This window comes from Dama dama, chromosome 29 (assembly GCF_033118175.1).
Source record: "Dama dama isolate Ldn47 chromosome 29, ASM3311817v1, whole genome shotgun sequence".
Classification (NCBI taxonomy): domain Eukaryota; kingdom Metazoa; phylum Chordata; class Mammalia; order Artiodactyla; family Cervidae; genus Dama; species Dama dama.
This window is the reverse complement of record NC_083709.1, coordinates 16,299,664-16,315,364: the sequence shown is the minus strand read 5'-3', so window position 1 is coordinate 16,315,364 and position 15,701 is coordinate 16,299,664. Positions and strand designations below refer to the sequence as shown.

General features: G+C 37.2%; 1 protein-coding gene across 1 annotated transcript in view; it reads left to right on the top strand.

The window, feature by feature from the left end:
- Positions 1-8,653, top strand: part of HPGD (15-hydroxyprostaglandin dehydrogenase) — a 37,419-nt gene extending 28,766 nt beyond the window's left edge. The window contains exons 6-7 of the mRNA XM_061132212.1: positions 2,949-3,112; positions 6,092-8,653. Of these exons, the coding sequence (XP_060988195.1) occupies positions 2,949-3,112; positions 6,092-6,230 (303 nt within the window). The 3' untranslated portion in view covers positions 6,231-8,653. The remainder of the gene's footprint in view (positions 1-2,948; positions 3,113-6,091) is intronic.
- The last annotated feature ends 7,048 nt before the right edge of the window (positions 8,654-15,701 follow it).

Below are 15,701 nucleotides of genomic sequence, written 5' to 3'. Positions count from 1 at the left end.
AAGATCATACATGCGGCATGGTATGACCAAAAAAAAAAAAAGGCAGAAAAAGTAAACAGTGCAGCTAGAGTGCATTGTATGTTTACATTTTTATGAAAAAAAAAAAAAAGCCAAAATTTGCTTTAAAATTTTTAGATACATTTAGATTAAAGATAGAAAAATAAATTATACTTCAGAGTTGTTGTTCAGCCACTAAGCCGTGTCTGACTCTTTGTGATCCCATGGACTGCAGCATGCCAGACTTCCTTGGCCTTTCACTATTTCCCAGAGTTTGCTCAAATTAATGTCCATTGAGTTGGTGATGCTAGCTAACCACCTCATCCTTATTTACTATTAAAAATAGTTTCCAGGTAACATAAAGGACCAACTATAGAGTAGATTATTTTAACATGAAGTAGATTCCAAACACAGGTTACTGAAAAAATCCTTAAGGATTAAAAAAACGAAAAGGCTTTATTTTTGAAATTGACTCCAAATTAAAAAATCATTAACTATAGACTTCCTTAAATGCTCCATGCACTACTTATCCTGAAGATATGGTAAAAATGAGTCAGAGCCTGGAGGATGGAGGAAGGGGTGAGGCTAGCTTTTACCTGGCAGCATTGTCAAGGATTCTGTCTCCATAGAGATCTAGGGTAAATGTGTGCCGAGCTTAAAAAAATAATTTAGCTGTAACTGACCACATGCGTTGATAGTATGATGTACCTTTTTATAATAACTGAAAAAAAAAAAAGTACAGCTTAAGTGGAGCCTAATAAACAGGGAAAAGTAGAATGATGTTTGACCGGAGGTGTAAGCAAGAACCAGACCAAAGGCGACTTACGGGTCAAGGTCAAGAACTTGGACTTTATTGTAAGTATAGCTGTCATTGGGTCTTTTCTGCACAGGAGTGACAAAATTATATTTCCATGTGAAGAGGACCATTCTTGCTACTATTTAGAGAATGTACGGGAATTCCCTGGTGATCCTGTGGTTATGACTCTGCACTCTCACTGCCAGGGGCGAGGGTTCAGTCCCCGGTCAGGGAACTAAGATCCCACAAGCTGTGTGGTGCTGCCAAAAAACAAAACAAAGAAAATGTAAGAGAGAGGACAAAAGTAGAAGACAAAAGAGCAGTTGGGAGACCTTTGCAGTGGTTACTCTGGTTGACATGGAGAGGGGCCTGATGATGAGGAAATCATTAATAGCAAGAAATGATAGGCATAGAGAAAGCAGACGGTGAATGGTAAATGTTCAGTCAAAAAGGAAAATAAGCAGCTGTCACACTCTTAATCGAAACTGATTGGAAATTTTAATTTAACTTGCAAAGTCTTAATCTTTAAATCAACTTTTAATGAACACATAACATTATTACAAAACAAAGTGCATTTATGCGTGCACGCTAAATTACTTCACTGGTGTCAGACTCTGCCACTGTAGCCCGCCAGGCTCCTCTGTCCATGGGATTCTCCAGACAGGAATACTGGAGTGGGTTGCTATGCCTTCCGACAGGGGATTGTCCCGACACAGGGATTAAACCCATGTCTCCTGCAGCTCCTGCATTGCAGGTGGATCCTTTACTGCTGAGCCGCCAGGGAAGCAAAGTAAATCAAAGCAAAGACCAGAAACGTTGTGTTTACAGTTACAAGACTGGAACTTGTACAGTTGATGCTCATTATTTGTTAGTTATGTTCTGTAAAATCACTTGCAAACACTGTATTAGAGGATACTGAACTATTGCTTCTAAGGGAAATTTGGGGTTAAGTTCCTGCATGCCTCTGGTCACACTGCCCTGTTCAACCAATCCACACACAGCATAGTTTTAAGTATATTTCTATTTAAAGACACCTTATTTAATATGTACTCTGTGTAATACATATTGTATTATTAATAGATGGCCAATAGCTTTTATACCTCATGCCTGAAGGAAGCTCCTCTAATGTAAGTATTTTCTCCCATAAGGCAAATTGCAGCCTTCTTGCACTTAGAAATACTAGACAGCACTCCAGCACTATGCCTTGAGGGCATTTCAAATAATAATATCACCAACAAAAAGCACAAAGATGAGAAAAACCTGGGCAAGTACCCTGAAAAGTATGCTTGTTTATGGTAGAGGAGCTGAAACAAGAAAGCAGAGCATAATTTTGTTTGACCTTAGTCCACATCAGGCAACTCAAATTTCTAATTACTCTGTGTTTGTCCACAGATAACCTTGAAGCACTATGAGTATTGATTTGAGGTCTTATGAGTAAATTTTAGCAAGGAAGAAAAAGGAATCTACAAAGAACTGACTTACATTTTGTTTTACAAATAGTTCAAATAAAATCGATAGGTTGAAAATTAAGCCAAAAGATGTTAGTCTGAAAATACTTAAAATTGCCTTCCAGATAGTGCCAATTACTAAATATCTTTAGAATAATCAAAGTCCTAAAATTTTCCACTAAAAGTATTTTTAAGTAAGAATACTTTAATACAACCCGTTTCAAAGAAAACTTGGGATATCAATTCTAAAGTCTTAGCTTATTTTTTGTTTTATTTTAAACTGTGTGTGTGTGTGGTGGGGTACAGCTGATTAGCAACATGGTGGTAGTTTCGGGTGGACAGTGAACGGGCTCGGTCATACATACACATCTTCCCACCTAAGCCTTAGCTTCTTCCCTTCAGCTTCCTGCAATGTTGACTAGGTAAGAATACTTGAGATAATCAAGTACTTTCAGAAGTGCTCAATGCTGAATTTTTTAGAAAGTAATCAAGTGAGGCTTTTGGGAATTAGTTTACCACTTTAGTTATGTATTCTTTTACTTTCTGCCATCAGTCAGCCTTACCATAGCTATCTTTATAGAGCTAGAAGGATAGCTGTTAGTGGTTTTCACATCAGAGTCTTTTAAGTAGCTTTAATTATCAGTTTACCATACTTGATACATTTACAAAACTCCTGAAACCTGCAACCTTCTACTTCCAATTGACAGATGGCTGCTAATCTCATGAACAGTGGTGTGAGACTGAACGCAATTTGCCCAGGCTTTGTTGATACACCCATCCTCAAATCCATTGAAAAAGAAGAAAACATGGGGAAATATATAGAATACATGGGTCCTATCAAGGATATGATGAAATACTATGGAATTTTGGAGTAAGTAAAGCTATTCCTATCTTCCTTTAATATGACAAAGCAAAGGGCCATCTAGATATAAACAATCAAAAGGGAAAAAAATTAGCTTTTACATCTGAGAAACTCATGCTAGCTTCAAAGTTTTGGTTTGGCAAAATCTCTGCAAAAAAACTTTTTTCTGGGTTTCTGAATAGCCTCTATTTATATATCATGAATTTTGTTTTTAGATGTAGAGAATGAATTATTAATACCTTTAGCCATAAAGAAGTACTTTTTTAAAGGGTGATGTTTAACTGTCTTTGGAAGAAGTGCCTAAATTCCAGTTCCGTTCAGTTCAGTCACTCAGTCATGTCTGACTCTTTGTGACCCCATGAATCGCAGCATGCCAGGCCTCCCTGTCCATCACCAACTCCCGGAGTTTACTCAAACTCATGCCCATCGAGTCGTTGATGCCATCCAGCCATCTCATCCTCTGTCGTCCCCTTCTCCTCCTGCCCCCAATCCCTCCCAGCATCAGGGTCTTTTCCAATAAGTCAACTCTTCGCATGAGGTGACCAAAGTTTTGGAGTTTCAGCTTCAGCATCAGTCCTTCCAATGAACACCCAGGACTGATCTCCTTCAGGATGGACTGGTTGGATCTCCTTGCAGTCCAAGGGACTGTCAAGAGTCTTCTCCAACACCACAGCTCAAAAGCATCAATTTTTCGGCACTCAGCTTTCTTCACAGTCGAATTCTCACATCCATACATGACCACTGGAAAAACCATAGCCTTGACTAGACGGACCTTAGTTGGCAAAGTAATGTCTCTGCTTTTTAATATGCTATCTAGGTTGGTCATAACTTTCCTTCCAAGGAGTAAGCATCTTTTAATTTCATGGCTGCAGTCACCATCTGCAGTGATTTTGGAGCCCAAAAAATAAAGTCTGACACTGTTTCCACTGTCTCCCCATCTATTTCCCATGAGGTGATGGGACCGATGCCATTCATCTTTTCTGAATGTTGAGCTTTAATCCAACTTTTTTACGATCCTCTTTCAATTTCATCAAGAGGCTCTTTAGTTCCTCTTCACTTTCTGCCATAAGGGTGGTGTCATCTGCATATCTGAGGTTATTGATATTTCTCCTGGCAATCTTGATTCCAGCTTGTGCTTCTTCCAGCCCAGCATTTCTCATGATGTACTCTGCATATAAGTTAAATAAGCAGGGTGACAATATACAGCCTTGACACACTCTTTTCCTATTTGGAACCAGCCTGTTGTTCCATGTCCAGTTCTAACTGTTGCTTCCTGACCTGCATACAGGTTTCTCAAGCCTAAATTCCAAGCAATATTTAAATATACCCTTCGTGACATTTCATGTGGCCCCCTATCTTCAACCACTTTACTAACCATGTCTGAGTTAGAGCAGTCGAGATTTCGTAGGATGGAGTCATCGGTATCAAATCCTGACTCCACCACCAACCACAAACTTATCCGTCAACCTCTGGGTACCTCAATTTTCTCAAATGTATAATGGGAGTGATAGTATAAAAAGCTTACAGGACTTTGGAAAGTCTACAAACAAGTGGATAAATGGAAGGTACTTAAAACAGTAGCAGATAAATAATAGATATTCAATAAATGTTGGCTACAATTCTTTATCCTTCTAAAATTCTTTCTCCTTCTACAATTCGGCCTCCTGCGGAAATCTGTACACAGGTCAAGAAGCAACAGTTGGAACTGGACATGGAACAACAGACTGGTCCCAAATAAGGAAAGGAGTATGTTAAGGCTGTATATTGTCACCCTGCTTATTTAACTTATATGCAGAGTACATCATGCAAAATGTCAGGCTGGATGAAGCACAAGCTGGAATGAAGATTACTGGTAGAAACCTCAATAACCTCAGGTATGCAATAACACTAACCTTATGGCAGAAAGGAAAGAAGAACTAAAGAGCCTCTTGATGAAAGTGAAAGAGGAGAGTGAAAAAGTTGGCTTAAAACTCAACTTTCAGAACACTAAGATCATGGCATCCAGTCTCATCACTTCATGGTAAATTGATGGAGAAACAATGGAAACAGTGAGAGACTTTAGTTTTTGGGGCTCCAAAATCACTGCAGATGGTGATTGCAGCCATGAAATTAAAAGACACTTGCTCCTTGGAAGAAGAACTACAACCAACCTAGACAGCATATTAAAAAGCAGAGACATTACTTTGCCAACAAAGGTCCATCTAGTCAAAGTTATGGTTTTTCCAGTAGTCATATATGGATGTGAGACTTGGACTATAAAGAAAGCTGAGCGCTGAAGAACTGATGTTTTTGAACTGTGGTGTTGGAGAAGACTCTTGAGAGCCCCTTGGACTGCAAGGAGATCCAACCAGTCTATCCTAAAGGAAATCAGTCCTGAATATTCATTGGAAGGACTGATGCTGAAGCTGAAACTCCAATACTTGGGCCACTTGATGCGAAGAACTGACTCATTGGAAAAGACCCTGATGCTGGGAAAGATTGAAGGCAGGAGGAGAAGGGGACGACAGAGGATGGGATGGTTGGATGGCATCACTGACTCAATGGACATGAGTTTGTGCAGGCTCTGGGAGTTGGTGATGAACAGGGAAGCCTGGCATACTGCAGTCCATGGGACGGCAAGAGTCAGACGCGACTGAGTGACTAAACTGACAATTCTTTAAATTTCTACTCTAAGAACATTTCTGACAGGTCTAAACTCTGCTGATAGGCTAAAGGTGGGAAAATAATCATTTACTCAATGTAGATAATAAGGATAAATTTATGAATCCTTCCTATCAAAATAACAGAAGGTTAGGTGTGGACATCTACAGCAAATTTATAATTCAGTGAATATCTCATTGAATTAAAAACTCAGGTAGCAGTGCTGCATAACATACATTTCCCTATTATTTGTTAAAGGTAATAGATACTTCAAAAATAACTCAAAGTGATGTGACAATTATAACTTATTCTTTAATTTTAAAATATTGATTTTCCCTTTATATTTAGCCCTTCAATGATTGCCAATGGATTAATAACACTCATCGAGGATGATGCTTTGAATGGTGCTATTATGAAGATCACAACTTCTAAGGGAATTCATTTTCAAGATTATGAAACAACCCCATTTCACACGAAAATGCAGTGAACATCTTATATGTCAGCTTTAACTGAAAATAAGCACAAATGACATACTCCATCTTCTATTGAATATAGCTTTTTAAGTGAAATGTTACTGTTTTAAGCCTTCCTTTCACGCATGTGATGTTCATTTTCTGTAAATGATTAGTTAAGTATACAGACTTTTAAAAATGAGGAACTATCAAAAATATGACGTGGACCAAAGCTAGGTTTTGATCTTTATAGTCTAAACAAGGGATATTCCAGGAATATTCTGCCTTTCAGAAGATATATTTAAATTTGTGATTCATAAATGTTAATTTCTTCAGAACTTCATTTTAAAAGAGATACTTGAATTGTTATTTAACTCAAAGCAGATGTAAAAAGCTCATTTTGTCTCTATGTTCACAGTTTAAAAGAAGGAAGCTACCTACAATGGCAAATATTTAGTAACAATAACTTTTACTTATGCACCATCTTTCAGCTGACTATTTCAGCTCTTTGAGAACATGGCATATTTAGGGCCCAGTAGGTAAGAAGTAAATGACTGTATGAATATATCCCAAATGAAAAATCTAATGTATGGAAAAATGACAAAAAATAACTGACTGAGGTGTTGATCTACAGTTCACCCTTCCATCTGGTGAAAACATCTTTTCCTCTGTGCTTGCTTTAAAAATTTTGACTCCAAAATTCTCAGGAATGAAACTTTAAAAGCTATAGCAAATAAGCATAGTTCAAATGTTGTATTTAAGACACACTTGTTAAGAAAGAAATACAAATGTAATTTTTTTTCAGATTCCTTCTTTATTTGTGCCAATTTCAAAAATGCCTGCTTTTCAGTTCTATGTATAGATGTAGAGAAGAAACCAATTTTGTGACAGCCTCAACTGAAGATGTTTTTGTGTTTTCAAAGCCATAATAACAAGAGGTAAAAATAACTGTGTATTTTGTCATTTTCCCTGTCAGGTACTTTAAGACAGGACCATTAAATGCACCTGCTTTGGATAATGCTATTTGCAAGCAATAATTAATGCTAATAATAATGACATGCAAGATTTCCAAATCAGTCATTTCCTTGTAGAAATATTGAAAAGTACCTCATTCTGCCTGCTAGCTCCTAAGCTCCCAGGTGGGAGCAAAATCCATCCATGTGAGATTAGTATGGATTTCTTAGAGATATTGGTGAATTGTCAGATATGACTCTGTTTTAATTCTGCCATAGAGATCTATTACCTTCACTTTTAAGGAGTGGATTGAATATGAGGAACTGTTGTCTAGATGTCCAAATATTTGAAAAACACCAAGAAGTGAACATCATTGAAAATCTAAGAAAAGTTAAGTTGTATAATTAGGCACAAGGGTGTTCATAACTTGTGCCGGTAACAAACCAGTTAGTGATGTAGGTATGAGGAATATCATTTATCTTACTCTGTCTTCCACTGTAATGCTCAAAGCTATAGCTTAAGCTTACTTACTACTAATTTTAATTTATGGAGAAGTCTTTGTACTGTGGCCTTCACTATACATTGTACTTTGAATTATTGTTTTTAAATCAATAAACTATGCAGACATTTAAACCCAAATACTGAGTAGAACTGAAAAAAATGTGTTCTATTTTTTAAGATTATTTTTACATTAAAAAGTTTCTTCTATAAACAACTTTAAATAAATCATAATGTTATATGGTGCTGTATATACTGGTTAAGAAAAATAAACATTAAATTTGCAGGGAAGAGAGTGGTGAAATCTTAAATGGAATTTTTCAGTGAAAGCCTTAATGTAAATAATTTTTTTGAACAAATTTTTCTTATTATGTGAAGTAGGGGTCCCAAGGTAGCAAAACTAAAAATGTATGGGTACTGAAAAAAGATTAAGAGATTGGATAATGACACTGAAATGTCTAACACACTTAGTTGTCCCATATGAACATAATTTTATATACTTGTAGTAACATTTAAAATAGAAGTGATTATGTGATAATTTCTAATTTTGCCCTGTGTATAAATTTAGGACACTGAAGTGGTCTGACAGTGTACATATTTAATAAAAATTTAAGTCATTTCACAAATTAAGTATCATTTGTAAATAGCTTTTTCTTGCATGTAGTTTGCAGGGTCAGCCCCTGGTGATACAGAACTGAGCAGTGTAGTGGAAAGAGATGGATTTGAGAATAAATAGGCAAATGACAGGCATGACATACATTTGATATTTTCCGTGATAGTGTCCCTGCTATAGACTTGAGCTTGTCACTTAGCACCAACTGAAGGTTGTTTTTAAGAGCCATGAATAAAGTGAAAGTGTTAGTCGCTCAGTCGTGTCTGACTCTTTGCGACCCTATGTACTGTAGCCCACCAGGATCCTCTGTCCATGGAATTCTCCAGGAAAGAATACTGGAGTGGTTTGCCATGCCCTCCTCCAGGGGATGTTCTGAACCCAGGGATAGAACCTGGGCCTCCTGCATTTTAGGCAGATTCTTTATCTTCTGAGCCACCAGGGAAGCCCAAAGATATCACTAACTCCATAATACTATAATGATGTGATGTTCTGGGGTCTAGCTCCACAATAGCTAGTGACCCTGCAGTCATCTTGCATGATGTATGGACTTACTACTAATTCCTATCACTAATCCATAAAAGCATTTGTTTTCTTGCTCTTATACCCAAAAAGTACTGTCTCTCCATCACTGTATAGATGCTGTGAAGGATGTGCTATGCTGTGCTTGATTGTTCAGTCATGTCAGACTCTTTGTGACCCCATGGACTGCAGCCTGCCAGGCTCCTTTGTCTGTGGGGATTCTCCAGGAAAGAATATTAGAATGGGTTGCCATGCCCTCCTCTCAGGGACCTTCCCAGCCCAGGAATTGACCCCAGGTCTCCTGCATTGCAGGTGGATTCTTTACCATCTGAGCCACCAGGGAAGCCCCAAGAATACAATGATACTAAACCACATTGCCTGCCTTATTAAATCCTATCACATTTTTTGTGTGTTTAACCTCTTGGGCTTAAATTAAAAGGATAAACTGGTAAATTCATAGATTTTGTTTGCCCTGAAGTAATTGCATGCTAGTCAGGCACCATTTTCTAAAATCTAAATGTATAAATTTAAATGTATTTAAATTTAAATTTTTATTTAAATTTAAATGTTTAAATTTAAATTTTTATTTCTTTGTCCTTAAATTCATGTGTGTGTGATATATACAGAGAGACATATAAATATATATTTGCTCCTATAGCCACAAAATAATTTTTAGAACTATGTGTCCATTGTAATTATCTAGTATGAGTAGCAGAGGATTCAGATAAACCTTGAAACTCATGATTTAACATAATAGAATTGTTTTCCTTTGGTCACACAAGAGTCCAATGCTAGTATTCAGTAAGCATGTTTCCATGAGGTGGTTTAGACTGCTTCTGCCTTGTAGCCCCACCGTGTAGGACTCTGGAGTCATTCAAATCCAGCCAGTTGACTAGAGAAGAAAAAATGAAGAAGGTATACCTGCTTCTCAAACATTTCAGCCTGGAAATAACAGTCATTATTTTTACTCATAGCTCATTGATGAGAGCTAGTCTAAAAGCCCTATGTGAAAGCAAAAGTTGCTGGGAAATGCCGACACACACATGCCCCCCAGAAACAACTCTACACCATAGAAAGGAAGCATGAATTTTTAAGAGACAAATATATCTTTTGTCTTTGCCACATCTGCTATGTCTGTAAATCCCTCACATTGAATACATTCACTCCTACTCCAGAGAAACATCCTAAAATTCTGTGCAGTTACTGTACCCAACTCAAATCCAGATCTCCAGGAGCTGTACTGATCTCTCCATTAAGATTCTGTGGCTTCTCATGACCCTGGGACAATTTATCTGACCTGTGCACACACTCTATAGTCATGAGCAGAGAGAAAATCTACAGTCAACTCTCTCATTTAGAAAAGGGAAGAATGGGATCACTGGTCAATAGCCACAGTACAACCCTGCAAGCAGGCACTATGAAATCTCTGCCCCAAAGTGGGGAACTTCCTTGACTTCACTTCAGTCTTCAATTTGAGAACAATGATTTAAAAAAAAAGTTAATTTTGTATTTGGGCAGAGCTGATTAACAATCCTATGGTAGGATCCTGTGATAGGATCGAAGGGACTCAGCTGTACATATGCATTTATCCATTCTTCTCCAAACTCCCCTCCCACCCAGGCTGCCACATAACATTGAGCAGAGTTCCATGTGCTGTATAGTAGGTCCTTGTTGGTTCCCCATTTTAAATATAGCAGTGTGTACATGACCATCTCAAACTCCCTAACTAACCATTCCCCCCATCCTCCCCTTACCCCAAAACCACAAGTCAATTCATAATTAAATGATTTTATCATTGTGCTGGAAAAGGGGGAGGGGGAGGTGGACTCTGGCTTTGCCCTAAGGGGAGTTCTTTTTACTGTATTATCCTCCATGGTTTGTTTGTTTTTTGGCTTCTTGGTTTTTCTTTTTTTGGTACCAGATCTTCTAGGAAGTGGTATAGTTTTCACACATGCTATCCTGTCAATGCAAGTTTCAAAACCTGAGGGGTTTTTTTCAGTCTTAAACAGTTAAAGGTTGAAAAGTCTGGCTTGTGATTTCTTTAGCTGAGCAATTTGAAAAAAATGTGTAGGCTTCTGGTTATTTGCTTCCAGTTGATTTCAATTGCATGAAAAATGCCCAAATATCTTGAATATTCATAATTAATTATCATAATTCTCCAGCCTGATACATTTTTTTTCTCCCCATTCCTTCTCTTCGTTCAATGTAAGTGCAGCTACATTGAGGTAAGCCAGCTTGGAGGGAACTCAACACATACTTTGTGGCAGAACTCTGCATTAATGGATCTTTAATGCAGAAAACATTTCTGAATCGGACCTTTTCATTTTTGGAGACTAAAACTAGTTGAGTTTTCAACCCAAAAGGTTCCAAATTTCTGGATTCTCTCGTCTCCTTTTATTTTCATTTTTACCACAAACTAGCCTAAACCAGCCTGAACTTACCTCCTAGTTCTCTTCCTTGCTAAGTGTAACCGGAAACCACCAAAAGATACCACTAGCGTTCCTCCAACCTCTTTGTCTAGAAAGGAGAAAGGGAAGACAAAATACTTGTCAGATGCTTTATCTTTGCTTTAACAGGGTTTTCCAGTTTTGTAGTCTAAGTATCCACCTACTAGGGGCTTCCCAGGTAGTCCAGTGGTAGAATCCACTTGCCATTGCAGGAGACACAGGTGACACGGGTTCAATCCCTGGGACAGAGGAGCCGGCAGGCTACCACCCATGGGGTCGCAGAGAGCTGGACACCGCTGAGCACAAGCGAGCAGCAGCACCATCTGCTTGCTAAGTCAGTGACACGTGTTTTAGGTTTGTTTGCTTATTGTTGTTGTGTTTGGCAGCTCTACTTCTGCTACCGAGTGAATTAGCTAAGGTAGTGTTCAGAGCTATAAGGGATAAATCCCCAAACTGCAGGGGCTTGATAAGATAGAGTTCCTCTCAGACAGAAGGATTTAATACAGCTGTGGAGTGGGCAGCCTTCCAAGGGGCTGAGTCAAGGATTCAGCTTCCTCCCATCCTCCACATTCAGCATCTTTGGGAGCCTCAGAGTCTACTCATGGAGTAGCCAGATGCACCTGCTTCTTATCCACTCCAACCCACAAACCATTTGAAGACTTGCTCAGACACCCCCCTCCAGATACAAGAGGTGGGGGTGCAGTGCTGAGAAGTGTAACCCTGGCCAGAGAACCCACTTTCCAGCAAAACACTACTCCCTGGAAAGGGGGTATAAATCTTTGGTAAAGAGCTAGCCATCTCTATCATACTGCTCTGAGATTTAAGTTAAATATATGATGTATGGCTTCCAGGTTGGTGAACACATGCAGATGTGAAGAGAGAAGGCGAGAGGTCACGACAGCTGGGGACCATTTTCTCTTTCCTTGTCCTATGCATTGCTCCATCTGGCTGTTCCTGAGTTATATCTTTTTATAATAAACCAATTCTCTTAAGTGAATAAATATACAAGTTTAAATCACTCCAAAGAATGTACTTTTGCATATGTTAAATATTGGCATTTAAAAATATCCAGTGGGAAAAATAAGCACCATGACCGCTTTATACATATCGTCTGCTCTAAAATTCAAGAATAAATATTTTTGGAAATGTCAGAATTTTTATGTTTTTTTTTAATTGTTTATCTCATACTCATATCTTCTATAGCATTTTATCCTAAAGAATGCTTTCCTGGGAATTATTATATGATCATCACTCTTTGCAACAAGTATAAATATACAAACACAAGTTAAAAATTAATTTTTGCTTTGCATATAAGACTCTAGATGGTAAAAAATTTCCTTTGGATTTGGTAACATTAAAATTATTAATAACAAGTATATTAAATTTTTGTAAGTAATAATTATTCTTAAAAGCACAATGCATCATTATTAATATATATAATCTTTAAAAAATATCAAAAATCCAAGTCCACTTTCAAAAAATACAATACAGTAGAAATGTATATGGAAATTGAGATTTTCCCCCAAATTATTCATGTATTCAAGAATAGATATAAATAGTACTTGTTGATAAAATAAGTATCAGTATCAAATCTATTCCTATTATAACTTTAATATTTAAGAAACTTTGTAAATAAATAGCTTGGAATAAAGGAGTTTGTTGTCTTCTTTGAATTCTCTCTGAATTTTATTCCAAAAGCATGCAATAATCTGTCCTCAAAAAAGTGTTGTTTCTGAAATCTATTAAGTGACAACTCAGTGATTTCCTCCTTCAATTTTTTTTGAAAGTAAAGAAAGGTCAGTTTTCCTGCCAAAGGATTTGTTATCCTTCACTTGGAGTCTGTGAGTTTCCCAATTGCTGAGAAGTGTAACAGAATGGCTATCCAAAATGTGTTGAATATCTTGTGTGTGCCATCCTAGGTTGCTGATGTATATAAAGACTAACTACCCCTTTACCTGTCAGCACCTGATTTGGTCCAGTCAATAGGAGGCTCTCAAAACAGGTTGGAAGACCAAAGAAAATGAGGTCAGGCTACTTTTCCTTGGCTTCACTTCTGAGCTATTGGTATCAGCATCTGTCAGAGAGTCCTTCCCCACCACCACTGCCCGCCCCCCAGCCCCAGCTCTACACAATGCATCGGTCCTGGTGACCATTCTCTCCTTTTCTCCTCCAGGTACAAGGGTGGTAACAATCTACTGCAGTTCCCACCCCTTGCAGTTTCCCTGAACACCACAGATAATTTAATAAATAATTGTTTTACTAAACTTGCTTCAAATTGCCCAGTTTGTATGGAATATTACTCAGCCAGTAAAAAGAATTCATTTGAATCAGTTCTAATGAGATGGATGAAACTGGAGCCCATTATACAGAGTGAAGTAAGCCAGAAAGATAAAGACCAATACAGTATACTAACACATATATATGGAATTTAAAAAGATGGTAATGATAACCCTATCTGCAAAACAGAAAAAGAGACACAGATGTACAGAATAGACTTTTAGACTCTGAGAGAAGGCGAGGGTGGGATGTTCTGAGAGAACAGCATTGAAATAAGTATACTCTCAAGGGTGAAACAGATCACCAGCCCAGGTTGGATGCATGAGACAAGTGCTCAGGGCTGGTGCACTGGGAAGACCTGGAGGGACAGGGTGGAGAGGGAGGCGGGAGGGGGGATCGGGATGGGGAACACATGTAAATCCATGGCTGATTCATGTCAATGTATGGCAAAAACCACTACAATATTGTAAAGTAATTAGCTTCCAATTAATAAAAATAAATGGGAAAAAAAACACAAATTTCCCAGTTTGAGAGAATGCCATTTCTTTCCTGCCAGAACTATTACTAATAAACTGAAACTTATCAAAAGACTGTTAGCCATAGCTGTTACTCTTTCACTCAATAGCACTCTGTCAATGAAGTTTAAATTATGTGAAATGGGGGTAAAACACTTCACACTATTAAAAATAAAATGAAAATTCTCGAATAACAACTTTAGGAATAAAAATAGGTTCTTTAGAAAATGAAAAGATAGTACAAGGATATTATTAACAAATTACAATAGTAAATCAGAATATTTACTTTAAATGGGAAAACACCTAGAAATATACAACTTATTCAAATGGACACAAGAAGAGAAAGAAAATTGGATTAGTCAGATAACTACTAAAGAGATTGCAAACTAGCCAATTTATTTAATCTATAACTAAATACTTCTCATAAAAAAAATCTTTACCCAGATGGCTTCACTGGTTAATTCTCTCAAATATTTAAGGATGAAGCAATTCCAACATTCCATTGACTCTTCCAGGGGTCAATTCCAACTTATAACCTTGATTTCAAAATATTGATCTTAAAAATGAAACAGCTGATTATTTTACCAGCAAAAATGGGTTTATTCAGGAATATCAGAGAAACAGCAATTTGGGAAAAACAAGCTCTAGCAAAAACTGTTGGCAAGTCCAATACAATGAAAAGGAAAGTTGAAAAAGGGCAAGTTGAAAGGGATTGTTTTGAACAAAAATCTATTGGAGAAAAGTGAGTGTTTAGGCTGATGACTGTTCCTCACGGACTGAGTTGAGGGGGTTGTCAGTTTCCTATTGGAGACACACATCTTTCCCTGTTGGGGCCTGTGATTGAAGGTTCTTTCCTGTCGGTGACTTTTCTGTTGGGATGTGTGATTAACGGTTCTTCCTGTAATTGACATCAGGTGGTACTGCCCGAGAGATCCGCCTTCTGGCTTCCTGACTCTTAGTGAGGTTTTTCTTTATTTTTTAATTTAATTTTTTTAAATTGGAGGTTTTGTTATTGTTGTTTTATTTTTTTATTGGTCATACCACATAACATGTGGGATCTTAGTTCCCCAACCAGGGATTGAATCCTTGCCCCCTGCATTCCTGCATTGGAAGCACGGAGTCTTATCCACTGGACCACCGAGGAAGTTCCTGAGGTTTTTCTTTATTAATTTTCACCAAAACCTGCCAAAGATATTATCTTAAAAAGCATAGGCCAATAACACTTTTTCTGTAATAAACATAAACACAAAAATTCTCAATGAGTTAGCAAAAAAATTCTTTCACATCAAAACAATAGCAGAAATCAATAAGTTGGTTAGTAAAGTAATTAAATTTGGTCTAATATTTAAATTAAATCAGTGAAATTATCATATTAAAATTGTAATGAAAATATATGAAAGCGCAAATGTTAAGGAGTACATAAAGTTAAGGTATTTATATTTTCTAAAATTTGCTGAAACCACTAATTAATATTAGATATCAATAAATCAAGCATGCCTAGGGTAAAATATGATAAATTATATATAACTGGTAAGCTAACTGAGAAGAAATTTTAATAATAATTATTTGATAAGTCCAAAAAAAAGAAGAAAAAAACAGTACGTATAATGGTGAACCCAAAAAACAGTATTAGGTGTTTGAGTGTGCGAATCCTAATATGTCATCCTACACTTCTCTTTACAA